This window comes from Amblyomma americanum, chromosome 7 (genome assembly GCF_052857255.1).
Source record: "Amblyomma americanum isolate KBUSLIRL-KWMA chromosome 7, ASM5285725v1, whole genome shotgun sequence".
In the NCBI taxonomy this organism is placed as follows: domain Eukaryota; kingdom Metazoa; phylum Arthropoda; class Arachnida; order Ixodida; family Ixodidae; genus Amblyomma; species Amblyomma americanum.
In genome coordinates, this window is record NC_135503.1 from 70,208,432 (window position 1) to 70,235,976 (window position 27,545).

Below are 27,545 nucleotides of genomic sequence, written 5' to 3' on the forward strand. Positions count from 1 at the left end.
GGAGAACCACCAAAGTCACCCCGGTTGCAGACAACCTGCGAAGCAGCCGCCGTCTGCAAGCGCTCCAACCTGAATACGCACTTCTACCGCACCTCATAAACGCGGAAGGAAGGCTCGACATTGACGATGGCCCCACCATCGTCGATGGCCCCGTCAGCTCCGATTACCCTGCAGCATCACCGAACGTCGGCCGTATTTATAGCAAAGCTGGTCAACGATGCCAATGGATTAGTTGGAACAGAATGGCGAAAAGTAGATTTCAGCTGTATTGTGTTACGAAGCTTTACAGCATTTTCTTTGCACTTTGTGGGGCTGTAAGAACGTGGTAAGGGAACTACGAAATTTCTCTGACAGGTTGGCACAGATCTGAAAATGAGTTCATAATGATTTTTTGAAGTCTTGTGGTCAATGAAAGAGTTCAGCTATAGCTGATGCTCAGATTCCGCGCCCAAGCGAGCATTTGATAGCGTAGGGCCGCCCAAAGACTTAACAGGAATGATGGAACGCACGGACTGGACTGCCGTCAGCGCCCCGAAGCGATAATCATTGATGCGAGATAATACTCTCGATATGTTTACCGAGGCGGACGATTGCTGATGCGCATCTCGCTTTGGCTGAAATTTGTGATTCCTGCGATAATAAAGCAACAAAGAGCGTTACCGGGGCCGTGGAGCCCCCGTCGGCGAGCAAAAAGGAAAGAAACACTCCCGTGACGAGCGCACTGTCCACGCGGCAATCAGGCACAAGCGAAAACGCAGTCAAAGCTGGCTGCGCACCAGCTATCGGAAGCCACCGTAAACTTGCTGAATCCACACCACACGTTCCGTCATTCGTGTTAAGTCTGAGGGCTGCAGTACAGTCAGCGTCGCCGTTGTTAGAGCACTCGAGCACTGTGAATTGCGCTTTAAAAATTCAAATTAAAAAACTGCCAATCACCTGCTGGTGAAGTTCTTGCACCCACATTGCTTACAGTTCTATATGGCTGAATGTCCGCGCAAGCGACGAGGTGTTAATTTTTATGCAAGTAGGCGACCTCTAAAGACGGGTGATGCAGATTTCGCGTCGAAAAAATGACGTGTCCTTCCGTCTTGGAGGTTTAGAAATGACAGAAAAAGTTAACCTTTTGTTGCGAGATGTCAAAAAAAAAAAACTGTTTCCCGAAATCGAGCACGATCCTCCAAAGATCCCCCATGCAGCAATTGTAACCTGGCGGAAATTATTGTCTGAGAAGAGCAACGGCATCTGCAGCAGATACCAGCCCAACTTTACGTCACTAAATTCACGGATGCTGTTCTTGAGGAACTGCAGAATTCTTTGAACTTTCTGTCCCAGAACGGCTTTCACCCAAGAACCCATGACTACAGCCACCCAGCAGCCGTGCTATGCTTCGCCACTTCCCAAAAAGCAAAGCTCTCTTATGGAGGACCCCGAGCAGCACCACCCATTCGGCTTTTATTACGATAAAGACGGCTACATCCTTCACCGCTGCCAGTAAAGGCGAAAGTAATTGCGTGGCTTCTCCTTTGGCACTCTGCGACCCCGTCCAGGCCAGCGGCCAGAGAATATCGACAACTACCTACGTGGTGTATGTTCCGGGCCGCCTGATCCTCTCGTAATCTTCGTAAGCCGCGTGTTTTGCGTCGCTACGCAGTGGCTACGCCGACGCGGAGCCAGGAAGGTCGCTGAGCACACGCACTATAGTAGGCAAGAAACTATAGTAGGCAACCTTAGGAGATGAGGTTGCACATTAGCGAAAACTGCAAAATTCTCCACCGACCGCGCTGCATTAAGGCGACGCACAGGCTACGCCCAAGCCACATACAAATACAACCTCGACCGCGACGCGACCGGACTTCATTAATGGGACCGCCACGCGAAATCACAGTGGCCTACCCCAGCCACAATCACAGCCCGCGAAGAAGCTGAGACGTAACTCGAAGCCCAACTTGCAATCCGAGGAGAAAAGTCCCACACTATGAAGTGACTGTCGATGGCCAGACGGTAACTGCATTGTTCTTTGTCATCAGTAGACTGTCTTCAGCTCAGCTCAAAATTGTGACGACCACTGGGAACACCATAAATCCGCGCCGATGGCTCACCCTGTTTCACCGCCAGGAGAATGCGATTGACGGGCAGCGGACATTCCTTCCCTGCAGCTTTCATAGCCCTTTAGGTCTTTTCCCGAGACGTGTAATCTATGTCTACCCCATTTTATACGGCGGAAGCCCTATTGTTTATAAAAAAACACCGGTGCATGCTGCCGCCTTGAGCGTGCGTGAAAAAGTGAGCGTTCTACCTCGGACAAGCTTCGGTTTCCCGGTGGGTGGCAAAATTACCAAGATCATCAAGGCTATTCTTGAAGTAAACACGCAGTTCTTCTTAGACCGAGGACTCGCTATCGCTCGAGGCATCACCTGTTTTTGAAATGGACGAGCTGAGACATTAGTGAAAACTTCAGTGAAGAATACGGCCATCTCCAGAATGGCTAGACGATTTCCTTTTTACACGAACTATCTGATGATCTAGACGCCTTAACTTCTCCGACCGATTCATTAATAAATCGATTTACCAAGGGAACTCGCCCACCTTTGACATCAACCCAGCACGACCCCGCAAATGACAAGAGCAAATTCGCACATATTCGAGCAGATTGAGTGTTACAGCAATGTATTTCGAAGTGGTTTAAGGTCTTCCAAACGCCTATTGTCAAACGTGGCAAACGTGGCAGTGTAACCGACAAACATAGCCGACCTGTCCAACATAACTCTCTACCGTGTGCCATCCGGCAGCAAGTGAAAGAAATGCTTCACGACAAAATCATGCTGCCTTCTAAGCGGCCAAGGGCGGCACGAGTTCTTGTGAAGAGGAAGGCGGTTCGGTTTTGCGATACGACGCACTGGACCAGCTCGGCAACACCAAGTACTTGTTTGCGATGCACCTCAAGACCGGTTACTGGTAAACTGAAGCCGATGAAAGTAATCGAAAGAACGTCGCCATCAATACGCCGGATGAACTCTTCGAGTTTAGGGTGATGCCATTTGGACTCTGTTCGGGACAACTGTGTTCCACCCATTACTGGATGGAGTAGGAGTAAGACTGAAGTGGCAGAATGGTCTAGTACACCTAGAGGATGTCGTAGCCATTGCTACGAACTTTGATGATCTCGTAAAAGGGCTGGCTGAAATCAAGTCTTCCTGGTTAACCCTGAGAGAGGATTCCTCCCACTTCGCCTATGAATAGACGCTTTTCTAGGGCACATCTTAAGCAAAGATAAAGTATCTCCAAACCCACAGTTAACAGAGCCTAGCGCTGTTTCCACGCGGGTTCACAACAAAGCTGCTCGAAGATTATTCGGAATTCATGCAGGTGATCGACCATTTGTCAAGACCTCCTCGCGCATCACGTAATCCCCTTACTCGACTGACAAATGCAGACCTCGGCATTAAGTGGAAAGCTCTGGAACCGGTGGCCATGAAGGAAATTCAGCGACGTTTGAAGTCGCCTCCGGTCCTCACGCAGTTTGGTGAAAACACCGAAAGAGAAATTCATACCGAAGCAAGCAGCGTTCCTAGACGGCTAAAAGAACTTATTCATGAACCGACACGGCTTCCTAACAGTGTAATGAACACTGCAGTTGCTATATCAAATTCGCTTATTGCAATTTGTCCTTCTATACTTTAGTTCTTTGTATATATCTGCTACTACTTCTGGCCCTTGATATTATGCCTCTTTTGTATCCATGAAATATTTCGGCAATCTTCTGTAGCTAAACATTTGAGCCCTGTAGTGCTTTTACATTTATGAAACTTTGCAAACATTGCCTAACAAAAAAAATATTTTTATGGCTACATTCCTTGCCCATGGAGATTGCATAGGGTTGTTTCCTGTATTTTATAAGAAAGTATTAATACGGCACCTCACATTTCTGCGCGCAATTGGCAATTATTCTCGAAATTTCTGCCTTTGCAGCTAAAATCACGGAGTGACGTAATCAGTATTTTGGACTGATGATAGTGAAGTGCGCCAGATTACCGCATGTTAATTCGATTGGATTGTGACTGCTGCTTTGGCAACATGAGCAAAGATCGCAGTATTTGTCTTTTAAGTGAAGACTGAATGTATAAACATGACTTCGGTTCGCATATGGTTCCTCTTTCGGGGAATGCATGCAAGGATAATCATTCCAAAATATAAAAGGAGCATAATACATCACGAAATAACATGTATCTGTTGCGGTTGGAAAACTAAAAAACTGGAACCGTTCTGGCTTACTTTGAAGAAGTTGATTTGTGAATATCGATAACTCCTTTCCCCCTTTTAACTATACTCTGAAGAGAGATGCTTTAATTAATAATTTAGTAGGAATGTAACTTTAATAGCCATTTTGCTAAAAGAAACATCACAGGAATACAATATTCATACTTGACCTGTTTTTGATTATCCAGTATTTTTTTCCGTCCTGAACGCCGTATCCCACAAGAAGAACGGTATGTGTAAGCTCCTTTGGGCAACGCGGACTGTCGATGATGCCTGCATGGGAATGCAATGTTAACAGCAAATATCTCTGCAGCAAACAAGCACGCCCTTAACTTTCCAACCAACATCTCATGGTGAAGAAAATAATCTCAAGAGAGCATCTCTGACTTTCAGGTCTTCCCAGATATTTAAACCTGCGGTAAACATTTCCGCACGTCTTTCTGCTTAACTCCATTAAGCAACCTATCCATAAACAAAATTAAACTAATAAGGAAGGCAAAATCAGCAACAATATTTAATAGCAGGGTAGATATTTACACGATATATCTGTTCTAATTCTGACCCATTCCTTCCTACGCATTTTTTTCCACTACGAAATTACCACCAAGGAAAAGAACAACAGTAAGAAGTACGGGAAAGGACCCACTATTTTTCCGAAACAAACCTTTATTGTTAGAACACAGGCATATATAAAGCAAACCCGAGAAACCATCACGAATGCATTTCAGCCTGCCCCATTTCCCTCGTTATTTGTCGTGAATAATTACGTTAACCACGCTCTGCAACCAAAAGGGTTTCATTTCTAGTACCTCTCAACCACATGTCTTGAAGAACCTGAATGTCAGCCACTTCAATCTAGCGATGTACGCAAGAGAGTTTATGCACACCAGACAGCCACAATGCAGACATGGCCTGGTTCTCTGCGATAGCACAAAGGACACGCGAATATGCTGCAGTTAACTGAGAAAACACGGAGCAATCGGATACGCACAGCGCGATCGAAGCATGTTGGAGAATCTCCGGTGAGGCCTTCGTCCGTATCACAAATATACTGAATAACTAAAACGACCTCTATGGGCAGTACGTTGCCCCGCGCTTCGCTGTAGATTTAGTGAAAGCTGTCTCTTTAAGAGCGATTGTCTTGGTTAGGTTTTGTTCCTGCTTTGTCATTGATTATTTAATATCTGCATACTCGCTGCCTATCTTGTCTGTATTGCGCTGTCTATTAAGAGCGTTAGCTGTTACTCATCACGTTTCGAGATTTCGTGGGTTCTGATACCACCTTTGATCACAGCGCCCTCTATCGGAGCAACTACTCGTCACGTTTCGGGATTTCGTGAGGTCTCCTACCACCCTGAGATAGATCAAAGCGCCATCTGTGGCTGCAACTAGAAAACAGCGCATCTTGCATTAAGACTTGTAGCGCCATCTAACCAGTATTGTAGAAACAACCACCTGCCGCGTTCCAAAGATGACGACTTTGTCTAATATGATGGATAGAGGTGGGACTATGTCAGTATGACGTCAGGGGACGAAACGGTGGCATAGTTTCGGTTTTCTCGAATGCCAGGTGGAGGCTATTCAAATTGGTTGTGCCCTCTATTCTCTTCCCTCCCCCCTTCACCAAAAAGCATCCTAAAGTCGGCAGGAAAACTACCGTTACGGGACCGCTATGCATTTATACGTTCCTTAAGCTATATTTTACCGCGAATATTTGCAGTGTTTGTTCGTTCTTCAAATCTGCCGCCACACCACTTTACCGCTTTGTTTGCAAAGCAAGACGCGACTAGATTTATCTCGATTGATCGCAGACAGGCAGAGCTGATTCTACGTTGTTCCGGAGTGTTATATTAACTGTGCACTCGTTATCTAGAAAGTTCGCTATCAGCTTTAAATTGAGCACGGCCGACAGAGGCGGGCATTCTGGTTTGGTTTGGATTATGGGGGTTTAACGTCCCAAAGCGACTTAGGCTATGAGAGACGCCGTAGTGAAGGGCTCCGGAAATTTCGACCACCTGGGGTTCTTTAACGTGCACTGACATCGCACAGTACACGGGCCTCGATAATTTCGCCTCCATCGAAATTCGACCGCCGCGGCCGCGATCGAACCCGCGTCTTTCGGGCCGGCAGCCGAGCGCCGTAACCACTCGGCCACCGCGGCGGCTCTGAGAGGCGGGCATTCTGTTCGACGACCGCCGAGTACGCTTGTCGCTTCGCCACCGCCGAGTAATTTAGTTCATTGTGGGCGCAAGTCAGCCCAATCAAGTTTCCTTTTAAAAGACGTTTTGTTCGTTTTCATCTATTCTTCGACTGCCGTCACCACTACGTGACATCTGGTGGAGGTGCGGGAAGCCTTCCATGTTCCGGAAGCCCCCTTCATGTCGTGACTCCAGCCCTCAGCGCTTCGCACCCGAGCGCAAGCCACCAGCTCAGCGAATCAGCCGAAGTCTTCAGGGGGGGGAGCCTGAGTTCGGTACCTGCCGGACCGCACCAGACCGCGAAAATACGTTGCTACGAGCACCACAACCTCGCAGCTGCGGGTGCCGCCAACTTTCAATGGATGCCTAGGCAAAGACCCAGAAGAATGGTTGGACCAATTTGAGCGCGTGACGTTATTCAACAAGTGGGATGATGCGGCAAAAGTTAGACTCGTATTTTTCTCATTGGATGGCTCCGCACGCACGTGGTACGAAAACCACGAGTCGTCCCCTACGACATGGGATCTATTCAAGAGAGAACTATTCAAGGTATTCACCAGTGTCGTGAGGAAAGAGCCGTACGACTCCTCCAATACAGGATCCAGCTTCCGAATGAGCCCGTCCGTGGTTACGTCGAGGAGATGACGCGCCTATTTCGCCGCGCCGACCCCGAGATGACCGACGAAAGGAAAGTTCAGTTTGGAATTCGCGGCGTAAAATAACTCTTTGACAGCCTCGTCCGCCAGCCGCCAAAAACAGACGAGGAAGTCATGCAAGAAGCCTGCAAGATTGAGAAGACTCCCGACGCCCGAGCTCTGCAGTACAATCGCCCGTCCTCTGCCTGTACAAACTGTTCGGACACAACGGCCACCACCAGCGACAGCTTGCGGGAAGTTGTTCGCGAAATCGTCCGAGAGGAGCAACGCCCATTACTGCCATCCTCCCCACAGCCACAAGCAGCGACTCTGGTGCATGTGGTGGGGAATAAGTGAGACAGGCCACTTGGCAGCCCGACGGCAACAGAACCCCAGGCCATGTCCTACGCCGCTGCAGTAAGGACTCCTCTGCCCGAACGGCAGCCCCTGCATCCTCTCCGATATGAACAACTTGTTCCCGAACGCCACCTCTCTGCCCCCGCCCGCCCAGCCTACGATCGACTCTCAAGGCCCAGGAAATGCGACCCCTGGAGGACTTCCGACCACCGGCCATTATGCTTCCATTGCGGTGAGGCCGGCCATATTCTTCGTCACTGCCCATACCAACGTAGCAGTCTTCGTGGATTTGCTGTTAACGCCCCACGACCACGCTTCGGACAACGTCCGCAGGAAATCGACGAGTACCTGCGTCCAGAGGAGTACACGCCGAACCGCTTTTTGCGCTCTCCATCGCCGTCAACCTCGCGCTTTGCGTCGCCACTCCGCAGCTACGCAGCCGCGGTACGACGAAGGTCTCCCAGCCCCCGTAGGGGAAACTAAAGGCAGCAACCTCTGCAGGTGAGGTTGCTCACGAGCGAAACGCCGAAGATCTTCCACCGATCACGCCCCATGAAGACGCTGCACCCGCGACGCCGCATGAAGAACCTATTCTCGCTGAACCGACGCCGTACAAAATGACAACCCCGGCCACGGCGCAAACTGCCTTCAAAACGACGGCGCCACCGAGAAAAGCTTCGACCACACGCCCCACCCACGACTCACATACGCGACAAAGCCGTCCATGGGCGGCACCGCTTGTTCTAGTGAGAAAGACGGCGCACTTCGATTCTGCGTTGATTACCGCCGCTTGAACAACATAACAAAGAAGGACGTCTACCCCCTCCCCCGCATCGACGACACACTGGACCGCCTCTGCAACGCCAAATATTTCTCATCGATGGACCTCAAGAGCGGGTACTGGCAAATTGAGGTCGACGAAAGGGATCGCGAGAAGACAGCATTCATCACTCCGTGTGGGCTGTTTTAGTTCAAGGTGATGCCATTTGCTCTCTGTCCCACATCAGCGACGTTTCAGTGAGTAATGGCTACAGTGCTGGCAGGCATAAAGTGGCGAATTTGTCTGGTATATTTAGATGACGTCGTTATCGTCGACACGAACTATGAAGAGCACCTCATAAGACTTCGAACAATACTACACGACTTCAAGTCGTCTGGCCTAATCTTGAAAGCAGGGAAGTGCCTCTTTGCCTATGAAGAGCTGCTGTTTCTAGGCCACATCGTTAGCGAGGATGGAATACCCCCTCACCCGGAGAAAACAGCTGCTATTTAACAGTTTCCACCGCCGGACGATTAGAACGCAGTGCGCAGATTTCTCGGACTGTGCGCATATTACCGACCATTTGTGAAAAACTTTTCGCGCATCGCCGAGCCCCTGACCCAACTGACGAAAGCAGACGTGCCGTTTAAATGGGGAGCGCCGCAAGCAGAAGCCTTCAAGGAACTTCAGCGTGGTTTACAGTCCTCACCGATCATAGCGCATTTTGATAAAACGCCGGTACTGAAGTTCATACCGACGCAATCAGCGTGGGCCTAGGCGCCGTCCTTGTTCAAATAAGCGACGGGCTGGAGAAAGTCATCGCATACCCCAGCCGTTCTCTTTCCGAGTCCGAGGCTAACTATTCGACAACTGAGAAGGAGTGCAGTCGAGGGTGTGACGGCATACCGTCTGGACAGGAATCATGGTGATGCAGATTGCTGGTCACTGGCCAAAGTCGAAAGATGAAAAGACGTTTTGGGAACACGACGGCTCCCTTGCTCACTATCTTAAATGCAGCGAGGCTGCCGGAGATGCTTACAAAACGACGAATTCCGGTGATGGCCTGTTGTCCAAACTGATAGCGCAGAGTGATGTAGTCGAGGGATTGACGGGCATACCGTCTGGTCAGGAATCATGGTGATGCAGATTGCTCGTCACTGGCCAAAGTCAAAAGATGAAAAGATGTTTCGGGAGCACTACGGCTCCCTTGTTCACTATCGTGAACAGAAGGAGTGTCTTGCACAGAAGGAGTGCCTTGCATCATCTCGTCTACGTCAAAATTGCGCCCCTACCGTACGGACGACAGTTCAAAATTGTCAGCGATCACCACGCGCTGTGCTCCAGGAGTTTGACGTCACCGTCATTTACAAGTGCCGACGCAAGCACTATGACGCCGATTGCCTCTCACGAGCCCCTGTAGATACCCCGCCGCCGGACGACGTCGAGGACGTTTTCCTGGGACCCATCAGCTCCAGCTCTTTTGCTCAGCAGCAACGCTCGGACCCCGGCCTAAAACGCCTCATCGAGTACCTGGAAGGCAAGGTTTCTTCACCCCCCGCTTCATTCAGTCGAGGACTGTCTTCCTTCTGTGTGCAGAATGAGGTCCTTGTGAAGAAGAACTTTGCAGCCAGAAAAACAGCCTACCTCCTTGTTGTACCTGCTTGTCTCCGCGAAGAAGTTCTACACACTTCACACAACGAGCCGACAGCTGGACATTTCGGATTTACTCGCACCCTCCGCCGCATTCAAGACAAGTATTACTAGCCCCGACTCTCTGCCGATGTCGCACATTATGCGAAAACCTGCCGAGATTGTCAGCGACGAAACACCCCCCGCCCCCCTACCCGACCAGCAGGACTTCTGAACCCGACTGAACCCCCGTCAAGACGTTTTCAGCAGATCGCGTCGACTTGCTTGGCCCTTTTACAACGTCAACGTCTGGGAATAAGCGGATCATCATAGCGACCGACTACCTGACCCGCTACGCCGAGGCGAAAGCCCTACTGAACGGAACAGCAGGAGAAGTCGCCAAATTTTTCGTGGAGTGCATTCTTTTTCGACACGGCGCCCCCGAGGTGCTCATAACAGACAGAGGAACAGCATTCACGGCGGAACTAATGCAATCCGTCTGGCGTTACAGCCAAAGCAGCCACCGGAGCACAACTGCATACCATCCGCTGACCAACGGACTTACCGAGCGCCTGAACAAAACCATCGCCGATATGTTCGCCATGTATGTCGATGCCGAACACAAGACCTGGGATGTCATCCTGCCTTGCGTTGTCTTCACCTACAACACAGCAGTGCAGGAGACCACCCAGATGGCGCCTTTTAGGCTCGTCCATGGCAGGGAGGCCACGACCACGCTAGGCGCCATGCTGCCCAGCTTTACAGAAGAAGAGAACGTAGACTTTGCCTCTTACCTTCAACGCGCAGAAAACGCTAGAAGGCTTGCCCGATTACGGATCATAGATCAGCAGCGGTCCGACGCCAGACGCTACAACCTACGAAGACGCAATGCGGAATACAAGCCTGGAGATCAAGTCTGGGTTTGGACGCCCATTCGCCGCAGTGGATTGAGTGAAAAGCTTTTGCGCCGCATTTCGGCACGTAAAAGGTTCTTCGTCGGCTAAGTGAACTGGATTATGAAGTCATCCCTGGCATAATGACTGCATCCCAGCAACGCCGCGTACGACCAGAAGTTGTCCATATAGTCCGTAAGAAGCCGTATTATGCGCGCTAAAGGACGCTGCATTTCCATAATCTATTTTGGCAAGATCCGTTTTATTTCTTACTAGTCCCATTATTTGTTTTAATGCATCGGGTCCATGCTTCTTTAAGAGGAGAGTAATTCCTCGAAAATTTGCACTGTTTGTTTCTTCTTCAAATCTGCCGTCACACCGCTGTATCGGCTTGTTTGCAACGAAAGACGCGACTAGGTTTATCTCGATTAATTGCAGCCAGGCAGAGCTGATACTACGTTGTTCCGGAATGTTCCAGAAACTTTGCACGCTTTATCGCGACAGTTCGCTATCAGCATTAAATTGAGCACGGACGACAGCGTCGGTCATTCTGTTCACTGCCGCGGAGTGGTTCAGTCCATTGTGGGTGGTCAGACCAATAAACAGTTTTCTTTATGAAGACCTTTCGTCAATTTCTTTCGCTCCTTCGACTGCCGTCTGTGTCTGTCTGTTGTTGCCAGGAAGAAAGAAAATGAAAGTGCACAGGCCTGCCCACTGGCTCAAGGCGAGCCACAATCGCTACTACGTGCAGATAGTAGGAGAGTTCAAAGATGGGATAGAAAGACCGGATAGTAAAGACGCGCGGTATAAAGACGAAGGCTGATCCCAGATCTCCGCTACCATCCCCGCTACGTGACAATTTACTTCGACAACAACGCGTACCCATCCTTGGACAGTTGTATACCGAATTTCGTAGACAAATAAAACACTATGGGTTGTGGACTAGAAATAAAACTATAAATAAATAATAGGTAAACATTATATACATGCAATAACTAATTGAAGCGTTAGCATTTCGCACCGCAAGCCGAATTCTAAGACAACATTGACCTCTCAAACGAAGCAAATTCCGTTTTAGACGTATGTTGAGGGGGTGCAACTCGACAATGTGGAGGCGTGCATCGTAATTTCTCTGATAGATGGCGCTAGACGGCGATCGTTAATCGAGCTGGCGTGCGTGCACGCGTAGTCGAGTATGTTCGCAATCCACCCTGTTTCAAAGGGTACTACATTCCGTTTCTCGAGACGAGCGGCGCGTTCTTAATCGCTTTCTTCATCTAGTAAACCCAACAGCTAACGCTCGTTACTTCAACGTCTTCCAGACGGTGGTGGTTTTTTTTTTATTTACTCGCTGGGTATCCAGGGTCTCGCTATGAACGAAGCAAGTCAGCCGGAGGCGACGTCCTCGAGAGTAAGCACTGGCAGACCTCCGGCCAAGTCTGTCATGCGGTCGACATTGCCAACCGTGCGAAGGATTTAGCAATCGACAGGGAGCGTAAACGTGCTAAACCGGCAACCGAAACCGCTGAAGAGAGGGAGCTTCGCCTGGCGGGTCGCTAACCACCGATATATCAAGGCTTGACCAGGTGACGCTAAAGCTTCAGCTTCCAAGCCGGGCTTAGCTCAGCTATGGCGCAGCCATTTGTTCACAATCTGTGTGTGTGTGTGTGTGTGTGTGTGTGTGTGTGTGTGTGTGTGTGTGTGTGTGTGTGTGTGTGTGTGTGTGTGTGTGTGTGTGTGTGTGTGTGCGTGCGTGCGTGTGTGTGTGTGCGTGTGTGCGTGTGAGTGTGTGCGTGTGTGTGTGCGTGTGTGCGTGTGCGTGTGTGCGTGTGAGTGTGCGTGTGTGCGTGTGCGTGTGTGCGTGTGTGTGTGTGTGTGTGTGTGTGCGTGTGCGCGTGTGCGTGTGCGTGTGCGCGTGTGCGTGTGCGTGTGCACGCACAGTGTGCGCGCGCGTGTGTGTGTGTGTGTGTGTGTGTGTGTGTGTGTGTGTGTGTGTGTGTGTGTGTGTGTGTGTGTGTGTGTGTGTGTGTGTGTGTGTGTGTGTGTGTGTGTGTGTGTGTGTGTGTGTGTGTGTGTGTGTGTGTGTGTGTGTGTGTGTGTGTGTGTGTGTGTGTTTCACGTAACTTGAACTTAAAAAGAAGTGGTTAACCTTAGCTGGGTGAGTGCAAATACATTTTGTTTCGCGTCGTGTGGAGCTCCTCAGACGATTTTTAATTCGGCTTATTCAGTTAACTGACTAGGATAAATTATGCAAAATTTTTAATATTCTCTTTAGGGTGACCTGCGTTTGTTTAAGTTGTAGATAGGGTTAAAGCAAGGCAATTCATTTTTTTGTACGAACGTATCTGCTACGCCTTTTTTTTCTAGCATTTAAATGAAACCTCCGAAATATGAGAAAAACTACTTGATTGAGCTCATTCGCTCCCGTATTGTAGCGGTGTCAAGCGCGTTCTGAGTGAAGGATTTTTGCGCGCTCACCACCTCGAAATGAGCGGCTGGCGCCTCTGTCAGCATCGTTTTGAAAGCCCGTCAGCACATTCTTTCTGAACATGGAAAGCGGGTGGTGTGAAGTTACGAAACTAAAAAGTTTATATTTGACCGGCGTTGGAAACCTGTGGTATCGCACACCACTGACAGCCAATTGCGATGGGGCTGTTATTATCACATCGTGAGGACACAACGAAAGCAGGAAGGGAAATCAGTGCAGTCGCGCATTTCAAGCTAGGCTCCTTGTTTTATTATTTTAACATTTTGCAGCCCGTCGAACCGAGTCGTGACCGCTCGTTTGGGCACCTTAAGCAAGTACGTTTCGTGCCTTTAAATTAGGGTTCGGAGCTCGGGAATATGGTAACGCATAAACACAGTCCCGTGGGTCCTTTTTCATAATTCGCGAGCAAAATGTCCAAGGCCTCAATTCTGTCCTGACAACCTGATCGAAATTTTTCAGATGGTTTTCTGTTCTGGCGCTCGTCGATACCGGGGTTTCAGTTCCTGCCATGAACGCAACCTTTTGCCGCGTCTTGCAAAAAGTGACAACCGCAGTGTCAGTATCCCTGCAGCGCATGGCAAGTGCGCTGCCTATTGCGCTGATAGCGACGTGCACGCCCCGAGTTGTTATTCAGGCCGTCCTGTACGCCTTTGAATTCGTCATGTTGCCAACCTGCTCCCATGGCATCGTCCTGGGTTGTGATTATCTGTCCCGCCATAACGCATTCATCGGTTGTGCTCGTGCTGAAGTCGAGATCATTGCGCTCGGGGAATCTTTATCGGCCGCAGTCCCTTCTGCTGCTGCTGCTGCTGCTCCCAAAGCCGTCATTACCGACGACACTGACCAGTCTGCGTGTTCTGCAGTACTGAGGTTCATAACATATGATTTTGTTCGCGACAACAGCGTGCTTTTTACACTACCGAACACACATTCGCCTATAACACCGCCTTGCAGGAAATTGGCGTTTCAAGCAGCTTCACCTTTTATACAGACGTGGAGTCCGGAGAACGTCTAATGCCATGCTCCCGAACCCAAATGATAACCACCTCGCCCCAGACACCCAAAATATCATTCAATGTGATAAAAAAGGCTACCAGCTGGCCCACGTGCACATCGGAAAACTGCAGAGACCGGATGCGAGCCGTCAAAACCATCTCCATCGAGCGATTGACTACGAACCCTGTGGCCAAATCTAGGTGTGGACTCTTGTCCGTCGCCTACGCTTGTGAGAGAGACAACTCTGGCGCTAAGAGAGTAATTACAAATTGCCATCCACCCAAGCGCAGCCATACGGCTCCAAAGGAAAGCTATACAGCTCTCTCAGAAACTTCGTAGTTAAAGAAAAATTCTTCCTAGTCCGGGGTTTGAGCCCGGGACCACCGCTTCCCCGAAGCAGTCGCTCTACCACCTGAGCTAACCGCGACGGCAAGCTTATGGCAGGTGGAGAGCAAATTTATCACTAACTTGAAGTGGGAACAGTGTTGGTTTAATGTTTAGGAGAATCCCCCAAGGTGGAGTAGGCCACCCCACCGCAGCGGTGGCCTCGTGGTTTGAGCATCCGCCTCGCATGCGGGAGGTGCGGGGTTCGATCCTCAGTGTTGCCGGGTACCCACCAGTGATACAAAGGGCACAAGTTTTCCCCTGCCTGATGCTCGGCTTCTTTAGGGTGAAATGCTTGCAAATTGAGTCTTTGACCCCACTTTGTGAAAGGAAAAACTACCTTGTGCCATGGCGCTCTTTGGCCAAAGCTACCGTGGCGCCATAAAAGGTGATCTTCATCATGAGGTAATTACTTATATTACCATAAAAATTATCTTGACGGTGTGCACCTGCCCGAAGGCATATTCTATGTAGAAAAACAGCCTTGACATCGTGCTGTCTATAGTTTTTTCAAATATCCTGAAACTCGAACTTTGAACGCCCTGCATATGCGGAAATTGCAATTATTGAATGTACACTCATAGATGCTTTGAAGCCCTTCTCGACTTCTGGCGCTTCGGTAGATGGCTTACGCGGTGTGAAAGTGTCCTGCGATGGCAGGTGCTGCCACCGGTGAAGCTTTTGTTAACCAGGTTGCTCTTCCTGAAGAACCTCTCGCGGCCAATCGGTACTTTAACTGCCATCTTCAACAGTGCTCTCATTTGGGCATAGCCGGGTGGCCAGGTCCTGAAGACGCTGTAAGGTCGCGTCAACTGATGGTCCACCTCATCTGTGAATGTTTTTTCTCATAACAGCGACACCGATGCTCACAACACCGTTTCTTTTTTTAGAACGGGAGCCTTAATGCTGTCATCACAAAGTCGAAGGTATTTGAACGAGAACTGCGTTGGAACAAGTTCTATTTCGGTAAGTGCAAACTTGTTCGAAGTTCTAGATATGCAGATGTTTTTTATAAGCAAAGTAAAGACAAAACTACCAGCTGCACGCTCGAATCCCCAGCTATGGCTCTCAACGCAAGCGTTATGGCCGACTGAAGTGCTGAAGCCAAGCGCATAGCTGAGCTATCAGTCCCTCAGTCGAGTGTCGTTAAACGCAATTATAAGATCTCTCGCTGCAAAAAAAAAAATCGCGTATGCGGGACTCAAATTCTAGAACAACCACGTTGGCTGCTTTAGCACGCACCTTGTTTGTAAAACATGAAATCAGTACTCTCTGCATTAATGCCGACAGCTATTGGCCCCACATTTGCCACAGCAACCTCAAGGTCCTCTTCCGTTGGTTTGACACGATAGTAGTCTTTCATTGTGGCACCAATGTTTTCCTTCTTGAACCTGCATGTTCCATTCTGCATGGAAGTGGGAAGAAAACAAGGACGAGATCAGTTCTTTCTTTTTTGGTTCTAATTTCAGTGCATCAATAAAAGAGAAGTGCATGAAAATATCTTATAGCCGCCGCTTGGAAGCGTAATTTTTTTTTCAATAAAAATGTGCCTCTACTTTAGGCTGCCTAACTGGCAGTATTTTGCAGACAGTGGCTACGCGTGAATTTTTCTGGTATCTGCCTGTGTGTCTGTCTTCATCGACACCTCAATTTCAGATACTCAGCATCTCGCAATCTTATGTTTCCCATATAACTACAAAAACTGCGCCAACATTTGGCGTAATAAATGGCAAGTGAATTTCTTTGTCCAATACTGAAGATAGAAATAACACAAAAAAATGATTCTTCAGCTGTTTTTCAAAACAGGTCTTAAATGGTACTACGTTCGGCCATCAACGCACACACCAAACTTTGGGTGCCACTGCATCTCGTACTATGGCACCACAGACCACGAGGGTCTGCATATCAGATAGTAGCTATTTGCAGCTGTAGAGTGGTTCTAATAGTGTTTTTAAAAAACAAGAATTCAGCTTCTTACCTCCCCCACCCCACTAGTATTCACCTTATGCGCACCTTCGTGGTTACATTATTCTGAGCACGCTAATGACATTTTGTTGCATTTTGACACACTGAAGATTTTAACTGCCAAAGGTTATTTCCTTACAGATAATTCAAAAGGTATGTTTCAAAGTGTGTAACGAATGGTGCACAAACATATACACGTTGTCTGCCTTCATGCTGAGCATTATTCTATGTGCTTCGAGCATGAAAACCAAACACACAATTGATTATTTCAAAATCAAGCCCTTCACTAACAGCACAGGAAAAAGAAGTGCATCTTCGTACAGGTCGAAGCGCTCATGCAATGTCAATGTAGGAAATGAAGCTGCCCTTTCTCTCAAATTTTGGCAAAACTTTAGCAGACATCATTAGGCTCTAGTTATATCTGCCTCAGCTTCATAGTCGCTGTATGTCACTTGGCAAATACTGAAAGTGAAGGCCCGACGACCCCGCACGACTGCGCCAACGAGTAGGGTTAGGCAGATGGGAATGCAAAATTCTAAAGCCTTCCGAGACATAAGCTGAAAATCTGAAATTTCTAAGTTCTGGTTAAGCAATTGCAAATTTTCAACTAGCCTTGTGTCCCGGTGTGTGAGAAAATGTGTTCTCAGGATTTTTTCTTTTTTGCTAAATTATTTTTTCATAACTAGCCATATCTAAAGAGGGTACCTGAAAACATTGCAGGATCGTACCCGAGGGTCTACTATCGCAACAGATTTTTAACAAGACTGGAGGAGTGATGTTACGCAGGCTTACGCTTTTACATATATTTATGATAGGGAGGCGTTGGCTTCTTCAATAATTAAAGCAAATTGCAGTTCAGTGCGCCGAACGGTGGTTTTGTTTACAAGTTAATCTAAAAACAGGCAGGTTAATATACAGAACAGCGAGCTAAAGCATATGTTTTAGGAATATAAGGGGAGAATAAAAGGTGGGTTCGCTGAACAGAAAAATTTTGAAAGAATGAAGACGTTTAACAGGACGCCACAAATCTGTCAACTTATTTTGAGTTTTTTTTTCTGTGATATGAACTGTCTAATTTATAGCTGTCTTTCGCACAGCCGCTTTTAGAAATGTTATCCTCTGCTGTGATACGTGTTATGCCCACCTGCTAACGTCTCAGCTAGAGACTGGCAGTATTTCAAATAAATAAATTAAATATATATATATATATATATATATATATATATATATATATATATATATATATATATATATATATATAATGGTACAAGGCAAACAAGTAACATGTCTACTCTTTTGGTCAACGTCATAAACTCATGTACATCCAGAATATGAAGGGAGAGATTTTAGGCATAAAGATACAATGCCGATACTCCGGTGATGGCCCTTATGCTGCTAGTGTGGCGAAATCCGCGCTGAAGCCATAAATGTTAACAAGGATCTGAATATTGAAACGTGCGAACTTACTGCGGCTTCGTAAGGGTAACTGTCCTCGGTGTCAATTCCTCCGTTAGCAATAATGTACTGGAAAGCTTTTGTGGGATGGCCACCTTTGCAACCGTGGTTGTTGAATTTACCGGAGCAGTCTACGAGGTTTTGCTCACTGAGAGAAACCAGCTTGCCAGTATTTTTAGCGTGCTGTCCTTCCAGTGCTCCAGTCTAGAGAAGGGAAGGAAATAGAGCTTGTCATTTCATATCTCGAAACGTGAAGAAATTAAGCCCTCTTCCTCTGTCGACATTGAGGGCCAGAGTATGGTGTACCTAGACACTCAATTGAATCAAGTTAATAAACAGAAGAGTGGCCCGGAGAATATCAGGCATTACATTTCATTACATCTTTCATGTTCCTTTTTGGTGGTTTGTGGGGATACGCGACACCGTTGGAGCGCACAGGTTGGTAGCTACACCGCTCCCCTAAACTGTTCTTTTTTAAACTACCACTTGTCCTTACGGCACCTCAACAGAAGGTCGAGCTGCCAAAAAATGTGAACAGATTCTGTCTTCTCCTTCAACACGACAAAATAAAAAGATGGCGTGATGTCGTATAATTTTCTCTATCCTTACTTGATTTCAGCTTATGTCTTCAGGCATGTGGTTGCAGTAAGTATTTGGTTCCTGGCCAGTTATCGACAAACATATTTTGACAACCTCTTTGGGTCAGGATCACGGTGTTTATGTTCGAAGATAACTAAAATTGTGAGATAACATGCTCCACAAATTGTTTCTGGACCTATGATGCAAATTCTAGTTATGTGTGCTTGCATTAAAAATTATTATGCGGAAATCTATTATTTGACCTTGAATTTGTGTTCACATCGAAACAGAAAGCAAATTTATGATTCTTTTCCTGCATTCTTGCGCCTACACGTTTCCAGTAACCGCACGGCAGTAGCCCAGCTTTCTTGGACATCACTTTTGATTATGAAGCATTGTTGATATATCTTAATGTATTGCTATTATCATTTTGATGGAAATAGTCTAATATTGTATTGCGTAGCAAAAACGATTATTTTACGGCTGTCCTTGAGCTCACACCTGGTTAATTTTGCAATAGAAAACAGTTTGGGTGCGTTTATGACAGGTTATTTTATTCGTTGATATTTATTCTTGTAGTGCAGGCTGAATATATGCGAAAAATTGCGTTCGTTAGTAACTTAGTTTTGCAATGTGCGCATATGCAAACTTTTTTCGGCATCCTAGCATTCAACACCTTTTCTACAGAAGTGGCGCCGAAACTAAGCATTTTTTAAGATAAGCCAAACTGCTCCAAAAGTTTTGAATATGTTTTTCATCACCAACTGAATACTGTCTTTGTCTGCCGTAGGCAACCTTTTTCTCCACAAGTCTATGCTTCCCTCAATTATATTACGTTCGTGGTTACTTTTACTTGATTTGTGCTTGTTATGTCTTTGCGCATTTTTCAATAATTTGTGCTCCCTTTCTGTCAGCTATTTAATTTCTGAAAAGTGTTTTCTTTGTAAGGCCCTTTGTGCTCAATTAAACAGTCTTTATTGCTCTTGTGGCTCCTGCTAACTGGTAAAGATGCTGAAGCCTGCCACGCAATGTATATTTATAAATATAGTATGCTTTCGAAGAGAAACCAATTTAACTGCATTTTTCAGCTACAACACACTTCTTAAAATTATTTTGGAACACGATTTCTCCCGGCAAATAAGCTTGCAGGCGATGTTGATTTGCCACTTCACAAGGCTAGTGAGGCAACTTTACCACTCGCTTTTTGAGACGGATGAACTTAAAAGATACGTTGGAAAAGAATGCTGTAGGAGCAACAGCACAAAACATAGTTACCGACAAGGCATCTTATCCTAGTCGCTGTGTGAAGCGCTGAACACGCTAGGACTGCTAAGGCAGCTCCTCGCTGAGTGCATTGAGCTTAAGTTCAGTAAGTATGAGGTCTTGGAGGCGATTGAAAAGCGTAATTGCCTATTATGTTTAAATAATTACAAAAGAATGCTGTCCTGCTCCAGGCGAGGCACGTTTATCGCTGCCTAATTTCTAAACCAATCTCTTAGCTGGCACTCCGGTTGCCGCCTATTACGTCTGACGTCTCAGAAGTAACAAATAGGGATCGTCGTGAACGATTAATTACCCATAGTTTGATATTAAGCCCAATTAGCTGGTCATCATGAGTAGTGACAGGATATGGTTAAACTATATATCATGACTGTCGTAACCTTTGCCAAAGCATATATAGAATCTCAATGCTATACATGACACCTTACCTTGTACATACCAATTACCGTCAAGCAATTGATTATTCCCGATTAATGCTGACACAACGTAATCACCCGCGGTTATGTATCAGGTGCCATGTGTAATCATAAATTTAATGTGACCACACGCACAGTCGGGAACTAAAGTTCTCAAGACGTGTGATCGAAATCAAAAGCATATAGCTTTGTTATCAGCCGTGGTTGGAGGTCACACTTCTGGAGCTAAAACTACGCCTTGGGCTCTGTAATGTGTCGTATTGAAATTAGCCGAACAGCAGCGCACTTCGCACCTATAAGCGGACATCATCAGTTGCGCCCTCTGGAGAATTTTGTCCCCAATAGTGCCGTGATTGCTGGTACAAAAACAAAACATACCAAGTACCGACCGAATGTGAGAGAGACACAAAAACAACACCGTGAGAACGCCTCAACGTGCCTATTACGCTATAGCATACAACGTAATGCGATGTATACATCGACGACGTCCGTGTCAAGGCAGACAAGAAGCAGGGAGGCTTCCAAGCACTACAGCGCACTGGCGTGAATTGTTGCAATACCCAGGAGGATTAATATAGTTCGCAGAAAAAAATAGATTACGTGTCATGAATATCCGACCGCTTGTGTATGCGGGAGAGCAGGAAGTGGACTTAAAGATCCCGAACGGCGAGGCAATAATAATACAAACTTCTTCAGTTCACTACACCTTATTCGCCTTAAGGACCACCCTTCAGAAGGTTTTAAATAATAGGTGAGTTATTATGTTAATAATAACAAAGAAAATCATTTCATTGAAATATAAGTCGTTGCAGCGTCTAAAAATTCAGATGGGCAATTGATAGGAACGATAGGTGGGGAGCGCATTCAGGCCACAAACGTTTGGAAAGAAAAGAACCTGCAGAATTTCCTTACAGCACAGAAGGCCGGCAATCTGGAAAGAAGGGGCAGTGCGGCGCGACATGCAAGTCGGATGAGCAATTTAAGGTGGTCCATTTAGAGACCCATAGAAAAACTTGTGTAACAAAGACGGCTGAAAATCCGGTGGCGGGCTGCGAGGCTTTCAACACCAGAATGTGTATTCAGAGATGAAACGTTCATGCTATACGAATATGCAGAATGTACGAACCAAATGCATGGTTTTAAACTGATGGGTGCATCTGTTAGGTACACCTGGTGTGGATTCAGAATGGGGCTGGTGTACTGACGTTTAAGCATGATGGTTTCAATGCCAGAAGCTTCTCTGTTGCTGCACATGAAGGAGATGACGTTGCAAGAATCCTAGACATATGTTAGAAGGTATGTTTGCGGTATTGCGTATTCGCCAAGAAAGATCGCTGCGAGGGTATTGCTATCATCAGCCCGACTATACCCACAGCATGGAAAGGCCTCTACTATGTGTTTCCAATTAACCCTGCGCTTTGTCAGCTGCGCCCAACCAATACCTGCGAACTTCTCATCTGCACACCAATCTTTTTCTGCCGCGCCCTTCAACGATGGACTTCTCTTGGTATCCACTCCGATACCGTTAAGGACCAGTGGTTATCTTTCCTTCGCATTACCTACTCACCCATTCACCCAATCTTCCCGCTTCCGCTCTCTTTAAATCTCACCTATAATTTCCTTTCTATGGCCTCGCTGTGTTGCCCTTAAGCTGAAACCTTTCCGTTAGACTCCCCGTTCCCCCCCCCCTCCCCCCTTAGGTGAGTACCGCTAAGATACAGCTGTTGTGAACTTTTCTCTTGAGGGATATTGGTAAACTGCCATTCATGATCTGAGAGAACCTTCCATATGCGCTCCACACCCTTCTAGTTATTTCCCTCTCTCGATGCAGATCAGTGGTCCCTACCAGCCCTAAGGAGACGTATTACTTTACCACTTCCAACACCTCGCTAGTAATTGTGAACTGCTGTTTCCTTGTAAGACTGTTGAACACTACATTGGTTTTCTGCATGTTAATATGAAGGCCCACTGTTCCGCTCTGCCTGTCTGACTCATTGAGCAGGATTTAGAATTCACCTCCTGAGTGACTCAGGAAGGCAATCTCATCAGCGAATCGCAGATTATATCGGTATTCTTCATTAACTCTTATCCTCAATCGTTCCCAATTCAGGCCCCGGAGTACCCCCTGTAAACAGGCGGGGAACAGCATTGGCGACATCGTGTCTTCGTGCCTGACGCCCTTCCTTATTCGAAATTTATTGCTGACATTATTGAGAAGTATTGTAGCTGTAGTGTTCCTATACTATATATCTTCCAGTATTTTGACATAAGGCTCTTCTACACCCTGATTCCGCAATGCCTGCATGAGTGCTGAGGTTTCGACTGAGTCAAATGCATTATTGTAATCAATGAAGGCTATATACAGCGGTTAGCTATGTTTTGCCCAATTTCCTATCACCTGATTGATAGTTAAATATGATCTATTGTTGAATATAATTTACGAAAGGTGGCCTGATCTTCTGGTTGATTAAAGTCTAAGGTTTCCCGGACTCTATCAGCGATTGGCTTAGTAAACACCTCGTAGGTAAGGGAGAGTAATTTTTTCTGCCTGTAATTTTTAAGTCTTTGCCTTCTTGTTTCTTAAGAATTAAGACAATCTTTGCGTTCTTCCAAGCTTCCAAAAGTTCTTCAAGAGGGTACTACCAAGATACCTGTAAGATTGGACGCTAAAGTTAAATAAGTTAGCACTTGTTGGTTAAGGTGTTTGTGTTGACGATGAAACGAGACGAATACGTATTATTTTATGTTTATGTTTGACATCATAAACATATGTCATAAATCTAAGGACGCAATTAGAGTCGTTTTCAAGGGTTATTTGATCAGAAATGTTAGGAACAGCACGATTGATAACGTAATAATCGACGACAATACGAATTTCACATGATATAATTAGGGCTCGATCATTGATATATATTAGAAAGAAGAGCGGGTCGAGCATAGATCCCTGCAGGACGCCCAATGTAAGAGGGAGAGCGTTTGAGCTGTTGTTGTTAATATAAATGTACTGAGAGCGTCTAGCTAGGAATTCTGTTATTAATTGTAGAGTATTACGGTGCAAACTTCAAAGAGCCAGTTTTAGTAACAGGCGCTGGTGAGGTATCTTGTCAAATGTCCTCGCGAAGTCTAAAGAAATTGGATCGTACTTGAAGTTATGTTCAAGGTTAGCATGCAGGTTGTAACTGAAGACTGCTAGTTGTGTTTCGCAGGAGAGCCCACTATAAATCCTCTGTTGAGCTGGATGAAGTAAGTTTTTTGAATGTAGAAAGTTTATGATGGCCTTAAAGATGACATATTCCATGATTTTGCAAGGCACGCTGGTTAATCAGATGCGAGGATAGTTTTCAGACAATGATTTTTGCCTGGTTTGTGGGTTAGAATGGCCTGAATTTTGAAAGCGCTCGGAAAAACAACGAAAAAAGCACTCCACTCCTCTTATCCTTGCCTTTCCATGCGCTTTTAAGATTTAGATTGACCCTGCCCACTTTCCTGTCGTCCGGTAAAGATCCCGTCGACAGCGACTGTAAAATTATAAGATATCAGTTGATGGCGGAAACGTGTGCTGTGTTTCTCAACACTTTGAGATGATTTTTCTACTGCGGCGGCTGATGAAAGTTTAATTCTGTCAATAAAGTTTGTGATGCCTTGTGCAGTGATTTCGAAGGAGGACATTGTGTGGGTGGTGTTTGGGGTAGCCGAAGTAGGCAAAGATGAGTCAGTTGTGTCAGTGAAAACAGGCACAAAAGCACGCTTAAATTCTTCAGCACATTCAATAACATTGGGATCCTTGCCTGCGGCATTCCAGCTATGGCGGATGTTGCTTGCGGGTTTGTTTCTTCCTAAAACCTCATTGGTTTAACTGGTAGAATTTTTGAATGATCTTCTCTTGGGTTCTCTGTCGCTGCACTATCTAGCCGTTTCGTCTTTCTAATCTCTTACCTTCGGGTGAAACCCACGGTGTTTGTTGGTTTGCGCGAAAACTGACTGTGGCAATAATTTGTCTGTTAGTTCTTTGATCTTGCATTTAAAACAGGCCTGTTATCAATAACACGCCAGTGACAAAATGCGCATTCAATATATGGCGGAACAGGTTTTATATCGTTGATTTCGCCATAATTTCGTCTGTCTTGCATACGAGTGGTTTTCGTGAACGTTTTACAAGATGGGGGGTCATGTACCTTATGATCTCTGATTTCACGCAGGTATCTAATCGATTATAAGATAACAATTTTGTTGGCTGTTATTAAAATCTGAATGTTTGAAGATCCATAATCAATGCAGTTTGATTCCAGCGTTATTTGCCTGAACATAAAAATTTTAACAAACATATACAAATTACTTTCCTTCAGGGTTTGTCGGCAGATAGAGAGCCTATGTTTTGCACTTGGTGCTAGTGGTAGTTAAGACCACCGAGAAGAAGAATGAGCGCAGTAAAATATTTTAATAAATAGGACTAGTGCGTTTTTCAGTTTATGCGTGAATACCGGGTTACTGTTGGGGGCCCTGTAGCAGATGCCGAGCAGAATCGTAATCGGTGTAGTGCTGCATTTAAACCACAATATCGTTATATCTGAACTGATATTAACAAGGGTTCATGATATTTGATCGTTAATGGCTATAGGAACACCTCCGCATATATAGTGGCTATCATCAATGTGAACATTAGTCTCCAAGAATTTTATCTGTGACGTCGCTTGTTAGCCCTGTTAAATAAGTGAAATTATGTTGCTGCCAGAAGATAAGAGGAACTTACACAGAGCTTCGTGCTTTGGAAAGAAACTCCGCATATTGATGTAGAATACAGAAGAGGAAATAATGACTGGGGGGGGGGGGGTAGTCCGTGGTTGATTTCGCGCTTTCTGACTGCGAAATGATTACTATCCGATATTTTTTACTGTGCTGGTCTAATGTATATCGTTTAATTGCGATGTGCAACAATTTGTATCGAAGTGAAAAGTGTACAGCCTTGGTCATGGCCCAGCGGCAAACCAAGAGTTCGCAAACACGTTTGAACATGTGGTACTAGGCATGTTTCCGAGCACAAAACGCATACACCAGTTACTCGCGTTAGCTCCAAGGTTTTATTAAAGTCGTCTTCCTGAAGAAAGTCATGTTCTCAGTTTTTGTTCGCGTGGTGGCAGATGTGAGACACGCCGACGCGCTGTTTCGCCCAGTGAGGAGTCGAACCTGCCATTAGGTGGCGACGTAGGTCCTTTAAAAAAATAGTGACCGTGTAGTGACTCCAAGTCACGGTACCGGGGGCTTGTACTGTGGAGCCCTTGATGATGAGACGAAGGTTCGTTGGCAGCGATTTTCAAAGGCGGCGTCCCGGCCGCACTGATTCGGTGCCCTCGCCCAGTTACCGGAGGGAGGGGGGGGGCGGAATCCAAGTGGCCGACGAGACCGGTTATTTTCCAGTGGTCTCCCGCCCGGTTGTTAGGCCTCAGGAGGGAAAAACTATTACAGCTTACGCTTGCCATCAATGATCTCTGGAAAGTAGGGTCTCATTGCCATGGCAGCTATTCAAACTTGTGTCACCTTTTTCGAGTTTCACCTTCTTTTAGGTTTTATTCTTTCAGCTTCCCATAGCGCTTTCAGTTTGTTCTTCTTTTTTTTAGTTCCACGTGATTTTGCTTCGTTTTTGCTAATAAACTACAGTTAATAGTTCGGTCCCTGTGTTCCAGGAGACCATTGGATCTTGCTGGCTTGCGAGCCCTTTCGGTCACGTCCTGCTGAACTTTCAGGCACCAGGTCGACAGGACTTCCTTCCACTGATCAAAGGGCGGTTGCTTTGTCCTCTCTACGTTCCTCGATTTATAAACGTGGCGACTTCGCCTTCCTTCTTCCTTGCTTTTACACTCCTACGCTTGCACTCGTTACCGTCTCCGATGTAAATTATGAGGAAACAGAACTAAACTATTCGAACCAGTTAGCAATGAAAGGCCGCGGAATAAAATGGCCAATTTTTAATTATTTGCAAGGTCACTAAAGCTAGGAAGGAGTGAAAGCAAGCTCAAGTGGCAAAGCCGCAGTCAGACGAAGATTAGTCCAGCAATTTTGCCTGCTATAACTACCCTGAATGAACTCGGTAACCTATATTGTCCCGAGCCTGAGCCTGGTAATTACTATTAAAGCTGCAGTTTATCGCGAATTGTCCTCGGATCAAGGCGTCCTGCCAACACATTGCCGAGCTTTACATTCATTGGTCTTGCTTTTCCCACGCATGGTACAGGAATATTTTGTGCAGTATGCTGTAGAAGACGTCAAATCAATGGCATGTATTATCATAAATTGGTTGTTTCATTAGAACTCGTTTCAAATTACAAATATATTTGTGGCGCATTCATTAGGAGGAAAAAAACTCGTACTCGTACGTTTATGCCTGTCAGGGCGTGCTGATGGAACGCAAGACCGCATTCCAGAGATAAAGGAAAGTTTATTGAGAGCAAACGTGCAGAAACCTCTCCTCATGCACTAATTAATCCTTTGCAACATCTACCTAAGAAAAAAATTAAATTTTGATAGAAAGTGGAAAAGTAAACGCTTGCCCTTTCGACTGTCATTTTTCAACGTCTATTACGCCGCTATTGGGGTACAACAAAGCAATGCTGTCGAATAGAATTTCCTGATGGGTCTTATGCGAAATGTGAAGCATATTCACTGCCGCCGTCCGGCGTTTCTTGAATTTGTGTTAGATTGTACACTTATAGGCGCTAAATAGCTGTAGCATCGGTACTATTAGAATGTGCCCTGAATAATTCCGATACGATATTCTCTTCAAAGGATGGTTTGTTACACGGTAGGCACAGAGGCACTAGGCCTGGTTCCGGCTGAGAAGGCAGCATGAATTCTACTGCAGCGAAACATATCGCCAGACTGGCAGTGTCCGCGACGTACTTACCACCGTGGTTTTAATAACCGAAGATATTCAATAACTAATGAACTTCAAGGCGTTATTCTATTACTGTTACACATACCATTGCCAACAAACATTTCACGCAATGTACACGGCCGTAAGAAAGCTTATAAATACAACTGTAAGCCAATTTGGTTTTTTTGGAGCTTTATATGCCGAGATTCATAGGTACTGCAAGACGCTGTTATTTTCCTTTAAAAAAATATTACTCACCGTTCCGAATGCCCAGCAGGACCCACACTCTTTTTGGTCCTTGGGGCCGGTCACTAAATTGTGCTTGCGCCAGTCTACTTCCTTGGGTAAATTCTTTTTGTCAAAGTCCTTCGGAGGCTCATACAT

The 27,545-nt window shown here is 46.3% G+C and overlaps 1 protein-coding gene across 1 annotated transcript; it reads right to left on the bottom strand.

Moving 5' to 3' along the window:
* Window positions 1-4,399: 4,399 nt before the first annotated feature.
* LOC144097787 (cathepsin L-like peptidase) lies at window positions 4,400-27,545 on the bottom strand. The gene is made up of 4 exons (XM_077630419.1): window positions 27,420-27,545; window positions 18,030-18,221; window positions 15,840-16,002; window positions 4,400-4,530 (listed from the first exon to the last, which is right to left on the bottom strand). The coding sequence occupies exons 1-4, from the start codon at window positions 27,543-27,545 to the stop codon at window positions 4,400-4,402; spliced, it is 612 nt and encodes a 203-aa protein (XP_077486545.1).